The following is a 21,936-nucleotide window of genomic DNA, read 5'->3' as shown; positions in this document are numbered from 1 at the left end:
ATGACACTCTGATAGCAATTGAGTTATGCTGCGTTCCAGAGCCCATCCAAACCAGTTGGACGTGGGACTTATCCTACCTCCAAGTAGAAAAAGTGCACTGGAATGCCTGTCGAAGTGGGACCTCCTACTCGGCAAAATGACGTCGAAGAAAAATGGCGGCGCCCATGGAGTCACGCGAATAGGCTATAAACTTTACTTTTCTGCGTGTTGAGTTGTTTTAGACAGAGCAATTTTATCACAACTTTTTTCAACGTTTTTCATGTTACGGCGTGAAATGATGTCTTCGTTATCTGTTAGCGTGAAGATATGTAGGGCTACGGTAAAAGTAAACTCATGACATTACATATCGATATGTATCGCTTTTACATATACGGCTCGCTTGTGTATGTAAGTAGACTGAATTGCTAACACTCAAAATGCCTCTTCAAACATAAATCTAAAGCGCTGGGATCGTCCATGTTTTCTAACATTTGACTTCAATTGCTGGAACGCTTTGAAATAGGAGCTAGTACAATTCAGGTAGAATAAATCCCACATCCCATTTGTTTGGATGGGATCTGGAACGCAGCATTAAACCTAGATCTGACAATATGGGCAAAAACATCGTTACCACAATAAAGAAGTTACACATCAGTCATTATTCTTCATTATTCTAGATCTTTAATTTTCAGTGGAAGTTGTAGTTAATTTGACTTACACCACTTCATAAGCAAAACAAACACTTTAAGACTGCTGATGTGAACCATTCACAGCCATTATATTTATTTACCAAATTTTAACTAAAAATTTCAGCTGAAAATAGAATATAATTAACAGTTTTACTTTTTATTTGTTTTTATTCTAATTTTTTTTTTTTTTAATTGAGCTCTTACTATTCCTTTATGTTGTTATTTATTATTATATTGTGTGTGATTATATTGTATTTTAATACAATAATAATAACTGTGCAGCACTTTGGTTCAACTAATGTTTTTAAATGTGCTTTATAAATAAACTTGACTTGACTAATTTACTTGAAAATTAGATGATTACTTCAAACGGGTTTATCCTAATAAATGTCCATATATAATGAAATGTGTCGAGGGCTGAATTCAAAGGTCACAAACAAAAGCAAAGACTGTGATGGCTTTTTGAGCAGTGCACACTGAACCTTCTTTTCTTTATTTCGCTAGCGAATAAAATCACATTACATATATTTTATTGCCAGGCCGTAGTTTCATCCCAGACTTAACCAACTTCAATTTTTTTCATGTTTGGCCATTGTGATACAGCAATAGTATGTACCCGGCCTATCGATGTGCTGTGTACCCTCGTGTGGAAGATAAAATTGTAGAAAATGGATGTTTCAGTAAGATATGCACGCAAAATATTACAAAAAACAACACATTTTTCTTAATTTGTTCCTTTACTTTTTTCCCCTTAAGGCCACAAAGGAAGATGGGAGAGCGTGTGTTACACAATGTATACAACACACACACACATACGTACACAGTTCACATATTAGTATGTTTATTAACACGAGAAACAAACATGATATGTCACAATGTGACTATGTGATAAAAGTTTGAATAACAAATCTGCAAACATTTGCAAGCTAATGAAAATTTGTACTACAAGGATTAAGGTGACCGACCTAAAATGTACAGTGTATCAAAGCTTTTATATTACAGTTGCAAGCTAATAATATGTATACTCAACAAGAGTCTGAAAAAACATGTTTTGTAGTTGAACACAGTCTCCAGGAAAGCTAAAAAAAAGAAGCACAACTGACAAATATGGAAAGAAAAACCTCATCAGACGTGACCTAATCAGTTATTACACTATACTATGAGAAAGACTGTCCAGAATGTACCATACCACATCAGACATCCATTAGTGTCATTAAGAAGTCACCTGTTGTGCTTCTTGTTTATCTCGTGCCATAATGCGATGAATCTTCCTGCGATGGGTTTTGAGTGATTTAATGTTTGCGTATGTACCTTGGCAGATATCACAGCGATGGGTTTCGGGTCGTTTGTGTGTCAGCAGGTGTTTCTGCAGACCATCCACCGTGCTGAACCAGCGGAGACAAACGGGGCAACGCACAGGCTTCACGGCGGGCTTGCACGTCCCGCTCCTCTGGTGAAACGTAAGACTGACCGAGTTTGGAAAATCGGAGTTGCACTGGGAACAATGGTGGGTTTTGGGCGTGTTTGTGGGCACACTGGCAATACGTGGCCCTTTGCAACGATTCCAGGAAACGTGCCTTCGAAGGGAACAGCGGGAAGCGAAGGTGTTGCCACACCTCGTGCACACAATCCGCGGCTTTTTCCTGGTGGAATTTGGAAGCTGCTCTACGCGTGGCTGCTTTGTGGGCTGTTGCACTGACGGAGATGGAAGCTGCTGCTGCTTCTGCTGAGGCGGCTGTTGCTGAAATCGAAGGAGCAGCGGTTGTGAGGGTTGTAGTCCCTTCAGCAGCTGATGATGAGGATGCATGTGTATCTGCAGATGAACTTCATAGTCTGCCCACGAATTAACGGTCTCTCCACAAGTGGGACATGTATAGGATTCCTGGGCGTGTTTCTGCAAATGCTCTAGGAGAAGCTTCGGAGATGTGAATCCAACCCCACACTCGCACGTCACCCTCCTTGGCAGTACAGAGGGCAACGACATGATACCCCAGTGACCTCCGTCGTCCTCCTGCGTTAGGCCATCTGTTGCAGTGACCGACTCACTCTGCTGCGCGGTTCTTCTGTCCACGTCAGACACCGATTGTCGCAACTGGCATTTCTTGCTGTGTACCATCATGTTATCTTTGCGATTGAAGATTTTCCCGCACACAACACAAGCAAACACTGGTTTCATATGGTTTGCGTTTAGCGGAATAGCATCCTGCGCTGCAGTTCCAGGTGCACGTGGCCTGAATCCACATAGCCGGAGATGACGCCTCAAAGTAGATGCTTGACTGTAGGTTTTCTGACACCTGCTGCACGGGTACCATTTGACTCCATCTTTGACAAAGTAACGCAAGCTAGCCGACGTCATCTCTGCTTGTTGCGCCGACGCAGATCTCCTCACCTCTCCTCCTTCAATGGCTTTTCCTGCAGAATAGAACACCTCCATTTCATCATCCAAGGGCATCGTCCACTGTCCTTCACCATCGTCAACCGCTGCTACATTCCAGCTGTATTCTTCGCCTTGCTGGGGTGAAACCCCACACACAGACGCATCTTTGTTGTGCTCCATCATCATCAGTGGAAAGGATTTTGCTGGTTGATTCCAGGTCAATTTTGACGCTGCAGGCTGCTCTAGATTTTGAGACTCAACCTTTATGTGACCAGCAGCAAGTTCAGTGCCCACAGCAACACTCTTGACAAAATGGGATTCAGCATTGTGCTGTCTATCTGCTTTGGCTGTAATGCTTGATGTTAATATTAACCTATTCTGAATAGGGGGGTTGGCTTGCTGGGAGGGGGCTGACCCCTGGGCCAGACACTTGTGCATTTTGAGGTTCCACCTCCGTGCATAGCTGTGCTTGCACAACGGACAAAAGTAAACTTTTTTTGTGCTACTGAGACCATGGAACGGCACAATTTTTTTACCAAACGGTAGTTTCTTTTGACAAGAACGCATGGGTGGTATGGTCCTGTTTCCTAACTGGGGACAAGTATGACTGTCGGGTAAAGGCACTCGCCCAATGATCAGCTGTTTGCAGTGACGACAACACTTAATCCTCTCTTTCTTGTGCAAAAAATGATGCTCCGTTAGCCTGTCCAAATGTGGAAAGACTCGACGACAGCGACCACATTGATATCTCCCATAAACACCGTCACCCACAGGATCCATCAGCTTTTGACGGGTTTCAAGAACCACAACAGGTGAGAAAGTCTTAGTCAGAGAGACAACTCTCTTCTTACTGGACTCAAGAATTTTGCTGATAGACGGAGCTTTTGTTTTTATACCAGGTTTTGAAAGCAGTCGCTTCAGTTGCACAACAGAGAGATCATTGACTGGCGATACCTCAGGTTTTGGTCCTGGTGTTATATCAACTGGAACAACTTCTTGTTTTGGAGTAACTATGTTATCACTATTATTCTCAGGCTGACTCGGCGAAGAGCATTTCATGTACGCTGATGCCAGCAGCTTCATTATAGAGTTACTTTTGGGTAAATTTGTACCTTTTTCATTGCTGGGGACAGAATTCATTTTATCCTTAAAATGCTCATCTTCTACGGTTTCTCGAAATGTCTCTGCTGTGGGCGGCATGTCTACTTTCTTAAAATGTTCCTGTTGGGATGTGCATTGTGAAGTGGTAACAATGGCAACTTCTTCCCCAGGGTTAACATCTGCTTTATGATCTGTTAATGTGGATGATTTGACAGGTGGGGATCTTGAGGTAGAGGGGCAACAAAGGTCTAAACCAGGCTGGGTTACATTAGGACTGAAGGACACATGCCGGGTGGGAAAAAGTTCACCAGAACCTGTTCCACCCGCGAAAACACTATTATCGTTGTGAGGCTGCAGCAGCCGAATCTGAGAAACATGTGAACTCTTGTGTTCCAGCATAAGACTGAAGTCCTGAAACTCCTCTCCACAATCACATATGTAAAAAGATGGCGAAGAGCTCTCAGTCAAGAACGTTGGCGGGCTGCTGTGCTCCCCGGACGAGCCCATACTTGCAAACAGCGTTTCGTGTGGGCCGAGGACTGGTGGCGGAGAGGTGGTGGCGACCTTGGTGACCGCATTGGCATGTGTTGCCTGGTGGACGAGCAAGGAAGCCAGTCCGGTGAAGGTGGCTGAACACGCCACACAGCGGTAAACTTTGGGGGACGAAGTGTTTCCCTGCAATCCAAGCATCGTGGGAACTAGATGTACACGTCAAACCAGGTGGTGGGGTTAAGCAAGGCGGTTTCCTGCAAAACAAACACAACACACTTAATAGCATCAAGTTTCTTGATGGTGAAAAATGACAGTCCTCACAAAATGTTGAAGATACACTTCTCTTTTGCCTTGAGGTAATTGTATGTTAAGATTGGTGCTGCACAAATTAAATTAAATTAGAGGCCATAACACATTCAATATTTACATACTGATTAATTAATTTAAAAGCATTTCTATGAACACGAAATGAAATAAATATGAAATGAAATACATGGAACAGAAATGGGTTAGGAGGGTTTTAGCCCAGTTTGACCTTTCACTCCAGTCTCAAATATAATTTTCCAATATATTCAAGTATTCAACATCTACTGCATTTTAGATTTCAAAACTCCTCTGGACTCTAAAGGAAATATGAGAACTAAAATATATGTATTACATCCAAAAGCGTATCTTTCACTGACAAATAGTATAACCCAGGTTCACTTGTGCTGTATTCACTCACTGGCCACTTTTTTAGGTACACAGGACACCTACTAAAATGACAGGAGTTGCACACATGTGGTCCATCTGCTCCAAGGTTTGACCTGTAAATGTAGAGATGTCCTGACACCACTTTGTCACAGCCTCGATTATCTATCGTCAGGAAGCAGATGCTCCGCAGGGACAACAAAGTTAAAATTCAGAGCAGCTTTCTCTGTCAGGAGACCAACAAAAGTGAAACCTCAAGTGTTAAAAGTAGAGCCATCTACTTACTTATGTGATCTAAGATGGATGTCAAGTCTCAACAGAGACACCACTAGAGACGGGCAAGTGCACTCGCTTCTGTATTACTCGTGGCACAGCATCCTTTTCACCCTAAGCGCATCCATGCGAGACCTTTGATTCTGGCAGACATGTAAAGTCGGTCTCAAAAGATATGATTCATGCTTTTACATGAAAAAATATCTGCTCACCGTTTTTCTAGTTTCTCCACATGCAACCCTCAAATTAACGAGAGACGAGCAAGTACACGTTGCTTCCCAAATTAACAGGGACTGCCACTAGCCATTTATGAAAACCGGTTAATTGTGGTCTCAAACTTCTGAAAAATGTACACAAATCTAAGGCATAATATTCATAGCAATGGAGTAACCCCAATGTGTGTTTGAACAACATATCTATAAAGAAAGGACCACTAATATTATTGCTATTAGAGAAAAATTATTTTTGCAATACGTACATATTGCAGCTCCCTTCTGTTCAGTTTACCTCATAAGCCCATCCATAAACTGCAACGAGTCAAAAACTCTGGCCCGCATCATTACCAGGAGCCTCATTTGTAAAGCCTGGACATACACCACTTTGTATTCCAAGTTTGGGAAAAAAAAAAAAAAAAAATTTGATGAGAAACATGCAAAACTTTCATAGGAACTGGAGGACAAACTGTGAGTCTGATTCAGTTACAATATAATAACTAATAAAAAGGAATGCAATCACAATGTGTAATTAAGGATTTATAATAATGATCGGCCAAATATATTATTGGTAAATTATGCAAATGAATTATTGCTCCAATAATGAAATTCAACCCATCTGCCACATTCTGTCACTCTGGTGCCTTTTTTTGGCACACTACGGCACACACTGACGACACTATTTGGGCGGGTGATGTGGCTTAAAACTCGTAGCACTGTATAATAACAAACATATACCTAGGGCTGGGCGATATGGAAAAAAATGTTATCACGATATGTTTTTCTATATTGATCGATCTCGATTCTTATCACGATATGTAGTTTTTCAGATGCAGCCAGTGTGAGGGACATCCTGAAGCTTGAAGAAATAAGAGATTCACTGAAACTTTGTAATAAAGTTTAATAATGTAATGTTAACATGAGTCATCTCCCTTTACACAATAATACAAGCTTTTACTTATTGAAACATTGTATATAAACAGCTGTGACGTCTATCACATTAAATAACTAGTGAACATTTCCAGTACAAAAACAGTAAACATGGCCCTGGCACAAATGCTACCTGAAAGTTTAAGGTAGATCTCTAGATATATTTTAAAAGTAGAACGAAATCTGAGCCAAAATTGCACAATATGCAGTAAACCAGTCAGTTATTCTATCATTTACCCAATTATAGTTTGTTTTTTTTAGCTTACAACGGCATTCATCATAAAGCTGTGGCAGTGCCGTCTGAGAAAAGTATTTTCTACCATGGAGCTCGTACCTGGGGTCTTTAGCGAAGCAATAACTAATAGCGTTCGTTATATTTTTGCTCCGTTTTGATAGTTTTTCATACAGGGCAATTGCTGCAAAGCACGACTGTATAGATTATTGTTTCACAGCGCCGCTCCCGCTAGCGATGCTAACGGCAGACATCGTGCTAGCTTGAGCCCGCAAGCTACCAACCGCCGGCATATTTTACAGACCGGATTCGCCTGCTCATGGTCGCGTTTGCAGTATCCAAACCACTTCCACACAGTTGACGTCGTGTTGCCTTTCTTTTCAACAATCTCTTCGCTGTGTTTGCCATTATTTTCGCTGTCTTAGCTCATTTTGTCCTCATTTCTTCAACTTCTTTCCCGTTCTCTCTGTGGTTGGAACTTTAGCGGCACTGCTATGGGAAGTGGGCGTGTCCGACGGCTGCCGACAGACTCTGATACTGTTGTTGTTGCGCTTAACTTTTCATATCGAATAATATGTCCCGAGCTTATTATCGAAATCGATCAAAATTTTATCGCGATCCCGAATCGAGATCGAATTATCGCCCAGCCCTACATATACCCATATATTCTTGGGTATCATGTACATTTGTGCACTTCACAGAGTTCTTTCTCCCTTGCTCGGCTGTAGGCGGGCACCACATGAAGAGATTTAATCATGTCCAGAAAGATGCTTAGCTCGTCTCAATTTTAAGGGTTGTAAACAAGAATAAAGGCCAATTTTAAATCTCGAAAAGTGCTCTACGTCGGTTCAGCTGCGTGAAATATGTTTTAATTTTTTTGTCCGTCACTTCGTCAAGGGTCAACGGATACGACAAGGGCTGCGATTGGTCGCACGCACAATGGAGTGAGCTCCTTTGTAGTTTAAGTGGCCACTTCTGGCATTTTTGTACCAAAAGTATCTGTGTTTCAATGTCATTCAGCTGCAACAACAACAGTCTTTCTCCCTCAGACGCCATTGCTCAATGTAGCCAGAACAAACAACTACGTTACCGACCATTAGCGTCATGGGGCTAGGCCAGTCTTGCATAGCGAGACACCCCTATGAGCGTTGCGTATCCGGCACCACGACGGAGAACTATGTGGGCTCGAGGGGTCTCCATGGTTACGCAGTTGTAGAAGTGTGATCACTGCTTAAGGTGTGGTGTAAACATTTGTCTTAATGTGAAGCACAAATGTACACACACATTAAATGGTGACATTGCTTAGCTGGTTAGATAAAGAACAGGGACAATCCTGACCATGTGGTGGTTAAATGGCGCATATAGGGCGACATACAAACGCATGATAAGCAAACAACTTTAAGGCTTCAAGTGCTTTGCTGGTTAGATTAAAAACAGTGAGGGACTTTATGTTAATAACACCTATAACACCTACTGAACTTGCAAACTGAGACATTCATAGAAAAAAAATCATACATCATTCTGCGTGTAACCCACCCATACTCTCAGTCGTCTCTTTTGCTTTTCCACAATAAAGTACCAGCACGACTGGACTCTACACAGATATGGAATCGGGCACGTCGTTTTTCCCATTACTCCATAGAACCACCTGAACATGGGCGGGGTCGCCATAGCACGGCTGCACAAAGCCGCCATGACGCCATTTTAAACGTGACGAACAAAACAGTTATTTTTGTTGTACTATTGGAATCAGTTCATTTAAAAAGATTGGTTCAGTAGTCCGTCTGGCACAGTCACTGAACTAAAATACTTGCTCATGACTCTTCCAGTGACGACACTCTCTGACCAATCAGTGGCTGGCAGTCTGTCAACGACAAACATTAACCAGGTACTATCATTCATGGAAAAGCAAAAGAACAAGTAGAGTCGAGCCGTGCGGAGAACTGTATCGTGGAAAAGCGCCATTAGGTCTTCTTCAATCCATCCTATTCTCCCACTGGCTGGTTTGACCACCATGGGGTCTCGAGAGTCTTCATCCGCTCACTCACAAGACTTCAGAAACTCAAATTATGTCTACACCTTCAAAACACAGCTCATACACTATGTAACAGAGTAATCATCACATACTTCTTATTTGTCTTGAAAGGCACTTATAAATAAAAATGTTAGGGACAGTGATCGTAAACGATCACAGCATGCATTCACACATCTGTAAACAACAACAACAACAACAACAACAACATCCACCACTGAGGTTCACATCAAACACATGATGGACAAAATCACAGCAGAAACAGGGAAAAAACGCCACCATGAGCAGAGCAGACGACCGTGAGCAAAACACAGTATTTCACTAAATACAAGTTACCTTTACAACACACGCAGTATCACGTTGACCAGACCCTCGCACTAACGATCCTCTCGCGTCCGCTCGCTTCGCTTCTGGCCGCAAACAAACCGACGCACCGCTAACGGTTCTCTGGCTGAGGGGAGCTCTTCAGGAAGAGGAGGTGCTCGGCCACGTTCCCGGTGAAGGCCGGAAAATGGACCAACGTTAGCAAGCTAGCAGCCTCGACCGTCGGTAGCTGCTGCTGCTGCACAACAACAATACCCAACCGCACGCACTTCCACACATAACAAAGTACTCTGATACGCACCAGCCACAGCAGACACCGCGGTTCTCTTCACAGAGGAGCCACAAAGGCTTGGCGAGGGGAGGAGAAGCAATGGCCCCGCACACATCTGCTCATGCGGATGCATAGACTCTCGGGGGAAACGAGGCTCAGCTCCGCTCTGTGCTGCTGGAGCGACGCGATGATGTGTTTGCCAGGAGGAGGAAGAGGAGGAGGAGGAAGAAGAAGAAGAGCAACGAGCGGAGTCGCGCTGAGCTGAAGCTCTGCAGCTGCTGCAGGCGCTAAAGACGCTGAGATTGGAGCATGCGCACTGAACACGAGCTCATCCGGAAAATTCATAATTCATTTTTTCATGTTTCTTAACGTGTTTTTGTTATTGTTGTTGTTGTTGTGATTTTCTCTTATATTTATATTCAACAATAAAATGAGTAAAAACCTAACTTACTACTTTTTCAAAACAACTATGTACAGTAGCGGTGGGCGATACTGCAAATGTTGGTATCGATCCGATACCTGTCAGTACCGGCGATACCGATACGATACCGATACTTACGGTGCTCCTTTCACGCTGCTCCGTCCTTTCGTTTGGATTATTAATTTGTTCATTATTAGTTGATAGTTATTCATCCAGGACAGTTTATAAGTAAAATACTTTATAACAGTGCCAACAATTGTCACTTTAACAACAAATTAAAACAAATGATCTCCCTTCATTGCACTTCTGTTCTTAAATAAATAAAGTGTGCATTATCGTTGCACACCAAATGTTACAAACTCATTATTTTCTTTTAAGTAGCATACAAAACTAAATACAAAAATAAAGCAAAATTAAAATAACATGTTTCAATGGAATAAATGTATTATTACAAGGTCTTGGCATACTATACTATACTTTATTGAGTTGGCTAAAGTAACAAATTACCAGTTGCACTTAAAAGTATGTATTATCCAATGTCGAAGATGGCCAAAATATTACTTTCACCACTATTATCTACCTGGATATTCTCTGCCAAACTGAAAGGCCTCCGTTAATGACCGCTGCCTCTGGGTGGGTGGTGTGGGTTGCTGTTGTTTCATTTGTGACTTCAAAATAAAGCCACACATCGCTCCTCTGTCGTGTCCACCATCCCTCCGCTCCGTCTCTCATCATCTGTGTGAGTAGTGGCCACTGGCCAGCAGCACTTCCTGCTTGTTTACCTGGGTCACGTGACAATAAAGCACAAGAGGACGGAGGAGGAGCAGAGTGTTCCTGCCTGGCTGTGCACTCAAAGTAGCGACACTTACACAGAAACAGACAGACAGGTCGCCTCCGCAGCAGCGCGGACAGGACAGGAACTGAAATATCGCTATTATTACGCTGGTATTATACCAACGTTAGACCGATATATCGATATTTTTGGATCGATCCGCCCACCACTAATGTACAGGTGGACACGCAGTGTATGAAAATCATTTCTCTTTCCTGTTTTGTGCCCCTTACTTTACATTGTCCTCACTTCTATTTCATCTACTTGTTGTTTACTCAACTTTCTCCCCAATTCATTAGTTTGTTTATTATTTAGTGCCTGCACACCGCGGTGAAATCAGTTTAGGGTTGGATCTTCGAGGACAGTCCTATGTCCCGAAATCCCAATGTTCTATGAAAGCCCAAAAGCTCCACAGCGGGGACACCAAGCACCACCAGCCCGCCGCCCTGGAGCCCTAGAGCGGATACAACGAGCACCACACGCACCCCCCTTCACACTATTGACATCGATATTAACTGTTTTACATTATTTCCGTTATTCGTGACAGGGAAAAACATATTATTCGGCCTTCTCTAAAGTTATCAGCTCCCATTCCTAAGCACAAACCTAAACAACTCAGGACGGTGCCTGCTGCAACTATCTAATCACAGCGGCCTTGGTGAAGCACTGGCTCCAGTCTGTTGTCTACAGAATTCGTCTCTTCATATTTTCACTGAACCTGACCGGACTGGGGCAGACGACTGACAATGCTACTGCGCAGTCCTCCCCAAGGTCAGCTCCATGTATCAGCAGAGAAAGCACCTTTAAATATCCTAACTCTGGGACTCACGTGCAGACTGACAGAGGATGCCCAACTGTTAACATACTTGTTTTATGTTCGACATCGTCTCAGTTCTCCTCAGATCTGAGTTGCTTCCAATAAAGCTTTTCAACGTAACTCATCTCTGACTCCAGGAAACTCCATCCTTGGTCGACTCACTACTGTAAATAATCAAATCTTCGCGAACAATTCTATTTTCTTCATTTTCACAAAACTCTGTGACCCTCTGGAGCCCCAGAGCGGGGACACTGACCACCACCTACCTGCCGCCCTGGAGCCCAAGAGCGGGGACAACTACCACCAACTCGTGCCCCACACCCTGGAGCTCCATTATATCACCATTATATCCATGTTGCATGTACTTGGAATTAGCCTTCAGGCATGTATTTGCAATAAATGTAATACTCATACATTTTGCATAGGAACATAAGGCTTTTGGAATATAGGGCTTTCAGAACATAGGGATTTTGGAACATAGGTGTGTAACCTGGATATTCAACAGACATTCGCTCAACAGACATTGTCCCAGCTGTGGAGCTACAGAGGGGCACGGAGTTTTGTGAAAATGAAGAAAATAGAATAATGAAAATAATGTATAACAGTTAATATTAATAGTCAATAGTGTTAAAAATGTGAAAAAAGTATTAAAGTGGGGCTCAGGGGGGGGGTGCGTGTGGTGCTTGTTGTATCCACTCTGGGGCTCCGGGGCGGTGGGCTGATGGTGCTCGTTGTCCCCGCTGTGGAGCTCCAGGGCTTTCATAGAACATAGGGATTTCAGAACATAGGGCTGTCCCCGAATATCCAACCTAAAAACTGATTTCACCACGGTCTTCAGGCACCAACACGTCGAGTCTCTTAAGTACTGAGAGCAGGTTAACTACGGTAACGTCATTTAGTTAGTTAGTTAGTTAGTATCTGTGGTGGCAGAGCATGCAGCCACGCTCTCTAGAACACGCTCAAGTCTCTCCCGGGCATTGAATCAGAAATAGAATTTAACTCCACCTGCGAAGCTGAATCCAAAAGAGATTGCGCGATACCGTCAGGAAGAGCCATGTTGTTTAGTGAGGTGCACCAGGGTGCACAACCAACCTGGAAGAAGGGGAGTGGCCAGTGACGTCACTCTCCTGCACCGCTCCGTATTGCCACAACACATTTTGCGGGGCAAGCATGAAAATGGAAAAATAATTTCTCTATTTGCATTGTTTTTAAATAAGTCACAGAATGAGCAGGCTTGATGGTGAAAATGAAAATGCAGTTTGGAATAATTGTTTTTATGAGTCAAAAATGCAGCTACATTTTGAATATAAAAAAGCATTTCTGTTAATGCATTTTATTTATTTGGAATATGAGACACAATTGCTTCCATAGTACACTGCATGTGTACTGCTGTGTGGCCAAGGTCATTTTCACTGGTAATTCATTTTCATTAACCTTTTTTTATTTATTTTCTCGGCAGCCAGATGCTATTACACTTTGTACCAGTAATATTTACATATTTTTTAGTAGTAAATACTATGTGCCGTGTTCTGTTAGTATTGATGTTGCAGGTGCTATTATTTCTACAGTATGGGATAGGACAAGATCTTCTTATTGTCTTCTCTGACCACTGCAAACACAGCTAGCTTCATGCACAATTAATTCATGTTAAGAACAGAAAGAAAAATATCACACTAAGAAAAGTTAATAGTCATATCAGTAATTGTGACAACCTCTCTGGACAGTCAATGGGTGTTACCTGGATCCTCAATGTTGCCTGTTTCTTTGTGCTTCATCAAAAAACACAAACATCTTGAAATTCAATCTGCTTTGACATCTGTTCCTGGGAGAGACCTTGCTGATGTAGTAGAACGACCCTGTGTCTTGTTGCTGTTTCTCACCCTGGTTGAAGCCTCCTACACAGCTGTTCATGTTTCAGTTAATGACTGCATATGAAAATGATCATCTACTTTAAAAAAAAAAGAAAAATTTGTGTTACTGTATGTATAGTAATCGATGCTGGTATGAACGCAAAAGGTGTTCACACAAAATATTGATTTGATTCAGATTTTTCTAAATCAGCTATTAGCCATTTGCATATTGTGAATTAGTACAAATAAACAATTAGAATTGGTATCCGTTTACTTTACTGCCTGAAACTGCAAAGCACTCTATATAAAACCTCTTATGTTGATACATTTGTCAAAATACATCATAATTTAATACAGTGCCTGATACACACTTAGTGAATTCACATCGGCTCTAATTTTCAGTCGTGAGATCAACACTTAAAGATCAAATAACATCACCAGATTGTTTCTTTGTTGTTGATTTTTATTGAACTTTTTATCAACTGAAAACATCAATTCAATTCAGTATGAAAACCAACATCCTCATGGTTTTGAAAGAAAGATATTCAAGAACTCGTCTTTTGAGCGCCTGTAGAAGACACCCCTCAATATATAAAAAAAATAAACCTATGGTCAACACAGAAAGAAGAACTGAGAAGTACAAAATGACCTATTATACATGTCATGCCATAGAAAATACCAGTAAAAAACAACCGGTTTGAAGTCTATTTTACATCTTGGCAACAAATCAATTTTAAAATAAATGTCAAAAATCAGATATGATCATATTTGATCAGAAACCTTAGCATTTGTCCAAGGCATTCATGCTTAATTTGCACTGATCACAATCAGAAACATCTATTAACAATTTTGTCACAAGATTTACAAACGCTTTCAGAATATGTGGCTAATTTACAGTATGTAAATCCCAATATTAGAACTATTAATCTACATACATACACAAAGTCAACAGAGCAAGTTGGAGATGCTCCATCATATTAACACAGCATGATAAGCTTTATGTTTTTATGTCAGGCCCCCTCCCCAAAAAAAGGATCTGGATCGGGATTGTAAGTAGAGGTAATTCAACTTCAAGTTATAATGGTATGTACAGATATTCAAAGGGGAGCGTCCGGTAGATGGTATTTACAATCATTAATGAAAGGAGCCAGCATGAGTCTGCTGATGTTCCTCCAGTAGGTGGGGAAAAGCAAAGGCTTTGTCACATTCTGTGCATTCATACACAACTTCACCTACATGGCTTTCCTGGTGGCGTTTAAGAAGAGCCCAGAGTTTGAATGACTTGTAGCACATATCACAACGGAACTGTCCAACTTCTATTTCTGTCTGCAGCTCGGTTTCTGGATGGCGCTCTGTTTCTGTATGCAGCTTTGAATGCAAAGCCAGCTCAAGGGGTGTCTCAAATATGCAGTGACACTCGGTACATTTGAAGCCGTTTTCACCCGACTGCATAACCCTTGATGGGCGGTGCCTTAGCTCATGCCTTCTGAGGTACCGCTGCAATGCAAATGTTTTTCCACACTGCCCACATTGGAATGGCTTATTATTTGGGTGCTGTTTATTTTGATGCTCCAAGAGACTGCTTTTGGAGGAGAACCGCATTGTGCAACTTGGGCAATTGTACAAGTCCTCTCCAGTGACATCAACGTCCTCCTCATCTCCTGCTTCTTCATAATAAGGTGAAGGAGAAGCAATTTTTTCATACTTTTGACGAGAACAGTGGTGCTGGCGGAAAGCTTCGCTTCCTAAAAAGCTCTGGCCGCATTCCGTGCATTCAAATTCAGTAGTGGATGCAAGATGGCATTGCTTGTGTTCTTCGAGCTTGCGTCCAGTGGGAAATGTCATATTGCAAGTTTTGCATTCAAATACACCATCAAGATGTGTGGGGAAATGCCCGATCAATTCACTGGCAGTGGTAAAACATAAATGGCAAACTGGACATATGTAATCATGCAATGGTTGTTTGTTTTTACCTTCATCTGTAGAAGGATTTATATGGGTCTTAAGATGGCTGAGGAAGCACTGAGAGGAAGAAAAACTGCTGTTGCACAGATGGCATGGATATTCAGTACTTGACCATGATGGATGTTGTGTGTTCCTGTGCTTTTTCAGATGAGAAGCATGCAGAAAATGTTTATCACAGTCTGAACAAGAGTATGAGCGCTCTTTGGCTGCCATGCAACCATGCTCTGAGAGATCTTCTGGGTCTTTGAAACGCTTATTACAAACACCACAGCGATATTTGAGTTCTTTGGAGAATACCGATGAGCTTTCAGAGGACGGAGACTTTTCATGATCTGCTTTTGAATATGAAGATGTGGGACAGTCATCAGACTTGGAGTGGCTTTTCCTATGCTCAGCCCTACTACTCTTTGACAGAAACACTTGATTGCAGACATCACATGGGAAGTTCTCTTCACGGTGGGTGGTCATATGTTCTGCCAACTGTGTGGGGCCCGTAAAACTAAAGTCACACTTTGAACAGCGGTATGGACGGCTCTTGCCATGAGTATGCTTGTGTGTACGCAGTGCAAAAAGATTCACAAATCCCCTGCCACACGCCTGACACTTATATTCGGACTTGTGCATACGTTGGTGTTGCTGCAGCTGAGACGCCTGGAAAAAACATCTCCCACATTCTTCGCATTCAAATGGCTTTTCACCCAAGTGACATCGCTGATGATCCTCAAGGCTTCCTGATGTTGGAAATGTCTTGCTGCAAACGTGGCATGGAAAGTATGGTGCAGAGTCTGAATCACTGTCTTCACTGTTTTTTCCATCATCACTTTCATCAGCTGTACCAACTTGACTGCTGGATTGTTGTTCAATGCCACTCTTTTGTTTTAAAGTCCTCGCAAGATCCTTGTGCTCTTTTGGATGACATTTTTTCAAGTGTCTTTGCAGTGATTTTTTGATAGAAAAGGACTTGCTACAGAAAGGGCATGCAAATGCAACAGTTGGATGCTCTTCTCTGTAATGCTTATGCAAGGATGGTCTTGTCCAGAACCTTTGATTACAAAGTCTGCAGATATAAGGTCTATTTTTGTCATGACTTGTTCTATGGATTTCAAGATCCGAGAAGACGTAAAACGTCTTTGAGCAGTCAGGGCAAGGGAATTTTTGGCTAATTCCATGAACCTTCATGTGTCTTTCAAGACTACTCTGACTTGAGCACACCCGTCCGCATTTCGAACATGTATTCTGCTTTTTCTGTTGTTCCTCTCTTCCATGGTCTTCAAGGTGACTAATGAGCAGTAAGCCATCTGTGAAGCTTTGGTCACATTCTGAACATTGGTACTTGCTTTGAACCTCATTTACTTCTGAATTTTGTGGCAAAGGTTCTTCTGGTTCATCTTTGCAAGAATTGGTCTGCAAAAGCCCACTGCCAGTTGCCACAGAACCTTCGTTGAACACCAAAACGGAATCGTCCAGAGCTAAATCAATCTGTGCTTTCAAAGGGCTTTCCAACGGATGACTTGTACTCATCTCTTTAGTTTGTCCTATTTTACATATTCTGTAGTGACTACGGAAAATATTTCTGTTCCAGAAACGCTTGTTGCATGTTTTACAGTTGTACCTTTGAGCCTTTGAGTGTACTCGCATATGAGCAACCAGTCCAGCGTTGTTTACAAATGTCATATTGCAATCCGAGCAGACAAGTTTTGTTTCCAGTGCTGTGTCTAATTTACAGGTTAAGTTGACACTTTGACTAAGCTGCTCATCACAGGGCTCATCCAAAGGCTCTTCTTTGATATTAGGTATATTTGACAGGTGGTGTTGTAGGGATCCTGTAGACAGAGGTGTAACCACAGTTTCCAGCTTGTGAGTATTTACAAAATGCTCTTGGAGCTGTGAGAACAGCAGGAAACGGGAGCTACAGTAGGCACAAGAAAATCCTTTTGGAGAGCTTTGTGGGGCTGACTGTTGACTTTGGCAGTCTTTTGCCTCCGTTACACATTTTACAGTGCATTTCATTTTGTGATTTTCAAGCTCGTCTTTAGAAAAGAATCCCCCACATTTATCACAGAGCTCTGTGACTTGCTGTTCTCTCTTAGTGCACTTTGGAAGATGACGCAGCACATAATCCTTCCTTATAAATCGTTCACCACAATGCTCACAGGCATATGGCTTCTCTCCTGTGTGCAGGCGGATGTGCATGACTAATGTTCGGCTTTCGCTAAAAGTTCGGGGACAATAACTACACACATATTTGTACTTTTTGTTGGACCAAGGCTTGATCCTGTCTACAATTCTGTTTCTCACCACATCGAGTGGTGGATTAGTTTCCAGTGGTAAAGGGGCCTTTGTTTCAATTGAGACCTTTCTACAACTCCTGTTCTTCTTATGCTTCTTCAGAGATTGTTCGTGAGCAAATGAGCCACCACAGCGTTCACACTTCCACATTTTTGTAATATGGTACATGGTGACATGTCGGGAGAGTTTAGACTGGGTCGGGAAGCTCCTTGAACAGTCTCGACACTCAAATGTTGGCCGCTTTTCAGCTGACTCAATGGAAAACTTATCTTGCCAACCCCTGCCAACATCCTTTAAAGTGATTTTTGGGATACAGACCTCTAATCGCTGTCTTCTTTTCCCATTGCAATGAGTCTGATGTACTTTAAGGTGATCATACCTTGAAAAGCAGCTGTCACAGGCTTTGCAGCGATAAGGCTTCACTTCGTTGTGTGTCAAAATGTGACTCCTCAGGTACCGTGGTTTTGTGAAAGTCTTGGTGCAGAATCTGCACTTGTACAGCTCAGCTTTACCTTCTGTTTGCCTGGGTGCCGCCTCGCTGAGAGGTGGCATGCTTAGCAAGTTTGCTTCGGCATCACTTTTTTCATTGGATGTTTCCTGTGTGTTGACTCCATCACATAAAGCTGCATGCTGCATACACAACGATCGGCTACTGTATCTGTGACCACAGTGCACACATGCGTAGGGTTGCACACCAGTATGTGAAACAAGATGTCTTAAGAGTAGTGATTTGAAGCGAAACCTCTGCGTACAGTGTGGGCATTTCAACTGCAGGACCTTGTTAGCATTAGAACGTAAAGCCCTTTTATTGGCACTCACGTTTGAATGAGAAATACTTTGTTTGAAATTACCGGCCTTGATCTCTGAAGGCACTCCACAGTCCCTCAGATGTTGACTTATTTTTGTATATCCATAGTACTGGCCACATCCGGAGCACAGAAGGAGAGACTTTCTCTTGTGGCCTAGGTGATGATTAATCACACGGTTTTTCTTTGAAAATGACCGTGGACAATAGGAGCACTTGTACACTCTCCTTGTCTTCTTGTCGGCCTCCACTGTGACAACATCTTGGGTTTGAGCAGGCAAACACTTCTCTCTGTGAAGTTTAAGGTAGTAATCACGGAAAAATTGTTTTCCACAGTTTGTACAGGAGAAGGATTTGTCTCCAGTGTGTATGATCATGTGACGCACCAAGTAGCGGCGATGAGAGAATTTATGTTTGCAGAATGGACACTTGTTAGATGCAGACCTAGAAATGTGTGTCAGACAATGCGTTCGAAATTCTTGTGCTTCTTCAAATATCTCCTTGCACAGGGAACACTGTAGTTTCTTTAATACATGTGGCCCTTTCACAGATTCCAAGGATTGTGGCGATGATGACGGTTGCTCTTTCTCCTGGAGTTCCTTGTTTTCTCTTTTTTTGTGGACCTCCACATGCCTTTGAAGATATACAGGGAACTGGAACTGAAGAGGACAGTCTGGGCATTGAAGCATTCCCCTTTTAGCATGGGTTGCTCTATGTTGGATGAGCTCTCCAATAGTTGGAAGAATCATGTGGCAGACAGTGCACTGTATCCTCCTCTTATGAACTTTTTTATGCGACATCAGATGACAACGTTTCTTGAATCTTTTTTTACATTCCAGACAGGGGTATGGTCTTTCACCTCTGTGATTACGCGCATGGTTCTTCAGTGACTGTTGTGAACTGAAATCTTTTCCACAAAAACGACAAATCAGGGAAAGGTTGCCATCATCATCAGCCGACTTCACGTTACCTTTACTTTCATCAGTCTTTGCACTTCTTAGATTTTGTGGTTTGGTCATAACAGAGACCAGTGTATTCCTGTACCTGAACATTTTGCCTGTGCGTTTAAACAACTCGTGTTTCTTAATGTGTCTGGATAACCCAGAAGAATGATAAAAAACAGCTGGACACAGATGGCATTTGTATCCTGGAAAGTTTTGGGGGTCTGTGAAAGCTGGGGTTGCTTGTTCGTTCTGTTCATTTGAGGTTGCTCGTTTTTTCTCTTTATTTGGGGTTGCTTGTTTTTTCTGTTCATTTTCCCGTAACTGTGTTTGCTGCTCAGTTTTCTTTGACTGTGTTTCCTGCTCAGCTTTGTTTTTTGTATGTTCAGCATTTTGCCTTGATTTACCATTCTCTTTTGAAAGCAGAAAAATATATCTTCTGAAGCAAACACTCTCAACATGCTTTGCTCGGTTGGATGCTGTAGTAAAGGAAGCGTGGCACAAGGGACAGCCGTACGCTTTGCCTACTTTTCCCTTGCCACCAATTATTAAATCTTTCACGCAGTGACGTAAATGTCGAGCCCTGTTGAAGGAGTACTTGAAACCCCGTGGACAAAATGGACAATTATATTTTCCTTCTGTCCTGGTGTCCCCTACTTTATGAATCGTCTCACAACTGACCTTAGTGGTGATCTGATTTGATGAAGCTTTTAAATTCTTTCCATTATGAACATTATAATAGTGCTTTTGGGCCTGGTGAACAGTTGAGAAATGTTCATCACATAAGGAACATGTCTTAGCCTTAAAGACATCAACAAGATTTACGTGACATTCGGGCACATTTGCATTCGTTTTCTTCTGCACCATATTATTTTGTGGTGGTGTTTCCGTTTTGCTGGTAACTGCATCAGACTTTGCAACTTCTTGGGTTGTCGACTTGCATCTACCAGGCACACGCTTGTGTCTTCCGAGGGAACAAGACTGTGAAAAATATAATCCACATCCATCACACCTAAAGGGTGTTACGCCAGAGTGAATCCGCATATGGCTGATATATTGTACTATTTTGTGAAAAGTAATTTTGCACCGATCGCATTTGTGTTTGCCTGTTCTCTTCCTCTTTAAGCTAGGATCAGAAGAGAGCTGAGGGCTTTTTTTGGTGACAACACCTAAATGGTCTTCTGATGGCTCATTCCTCAAAAGGTAAATATTACGCGTCTTACAAAACTGAAAACTGTGTACGAAATGAGAGACAGTTTGGTGTTCAATTAGACCATCTACATTGTCTGTTTTGTACTGGCAGATTCCACAGAGATACAGGTTACTTGTTCTATTTACTGAGTCTAAGGGATCTAATAGTACAACAGGCTGCAGGCGTTTTCGCAGTTGTGCAGAAGATGTTAGTTGAGGTGTTTGTCCTGAATCGTCCATGGTGTTCCTGTCAGGTGTGCCCGCGGATATTTCATTGCATTCACTTGTGTCATGTGTGGTTTCACCGATGACCAATGAGTCTTCTCTTGACAGAGGTTCACCATATACCACACCAAGCACAGACTGTTCCTCTGAAGGTGTGTCGGTTTCTTTAAATGACTCTCTTGTATTTTCATCAGTATCCCCACTGAGACTTCGAGGTTGTTCGGCCAAGTGATCATCTGCTGACTGTTGCTCATCTGGAGAAGAGGATGCATTTCCATGTGTGTCAGTATCTCCACTAAGACTTTGAGGTGGTAGAATCAATGGTCGTTGATCCAGTGACTGTTGGTGATCTGGAGCAGAGGGTGTATTTATATTCTTTTCTGCACTCATCAATTTCATTCTGAGAATGTTTGGATCTAAGCTGGATTCGGAGATGGAAGAATCACATGTCACAGCAGGGTCACTAGACTTTGGGTCTGTAGTGGTGGTTGTACATTTCCAGGAGGGTGCATTTCCATGAGTGTCGGTATCTCCACTAAGACTTTGGGGTGGCAGGATCAATGGACTTTGATCCAGTGACTGTTGATGATCTGGAGCAGAGGGTGTATTTATATTCTTTTCTGCACTCATCAATTTCTTTTTGAGAATGTTTGGATCTAAGCTGGATTCGGAGATGGAAGAATCACATGTCACAGCAGGGTCACTCGACTTTGGGTCTGTAGTGGTGGTTGTATCTTTCCTGTCCGCTGGATCAGTGCACTCATTTTCGAGACAAGCATTTAGATCTCCGCTTGACTTGTCCATCTGTACTCTGGATTCTGGAGGATCAGCAACACTTTGCACATTTTTGTCAACAGTAGCAGCGGTGAGACTGGCTCTAGTGACATCAGAACAACTACGGTTTGAATCTTGGGGAAAGGGTGTCTTTCTGTTACTGGTTGCATTTGTCGAATCATTTTCTGGATGCGTATTTTCATCTGTGCTGGAGCTTTGCGACT

At 42.4% G+C, this 21,936-nt stretch overlaps 3 protein-coding genes across 3 annotated transcripts; all 3 read right to left on the bottom strand.

The window, feature by feature from the left end:
• Window positions 1-1,489: 1,489 nt before the first annotated feature.
• LOC310934044 (uncharacterized protein) lies at window positions 1,490-9,774 on the bottom strand. The gene is made up of 3 exons (XM_083897664.1): window positions 9,633-9,774; window positions 4,414-4,892; window positions 1,490-3,180 (listed from the first exon to the last, which is right to left on the bottom strand). The coding sequence occupies exons 2-3, from the start codon at window positions 4,834-4,836 to the stop codon at window positions 1,882-1,884; spliced, it is 1,722 nt and encodes a 573-aa protein (XP_083753790.1). The 5' UTR covers window positions 4,837-4,892; window positions 9,633-9,774; the 3' UTR covers window positions 1,490-1,881.
• A 4,721-nt stretch (window positions 9,775-14,495) lies between these two features.
• Window positions 14,496-15,490, bottom strand: LOC310935020 (PR domain zinc finger protein 5-like). Its single transcript, XM_083898845.1, has one exon. It carries the CDS (start codon window positions 15,365-15,367, stop codon window positions 14,657-14,659), a length of 711 nt encoding a protein of 236 aa, XP_083754971.1. The 5' UTR covers window positions 15,368-15,490; the 3' UTR covers window positions 14,496-14,656.
• A 34-nt stretch (window positions 15,491-15,524) lies between these two features.
• Window positions 15,525-16,696, bottom strand: znf1035 (zinc finger protein 1035; the record flags this gene model as incomplete). Its single annotated transcript, XM_083897615.1, has 2 exons — window positions 15,595-16,696; window positions 15,525-15,544 (listed from the first exon to the last, which is right to left on the bottom strand). The coding sequence occupies exons 1-2, from the start codon at window positions 16,664-16,666 to the stop codon at window positions 15,525-15,527; spliced, it is 1,092 nt and encodes a 363-aa protein (XP_083753741.1). The 5' UTR covers window positions 16,667-16,696.
• Between the last annotated feature and the right edge of the window lie 5,240 nt (window positions 16,697-21,936).

Source organism: Microchirus variegatus, assembly GCF_963457635.1.
Source record: "Microchirus variegatus genome assembly, chromosome: 1".
NCBI lineage: Eukaryota > Metazoa > Chordata > Actinopteri > Pleuronectiformes > Soleidae > Microchirus > Microchirus variegatus.
Note: the sequence above shows the minus strand (reverse complement) of the source record. Positions and strands in the feature narration are given on the sequence as shown.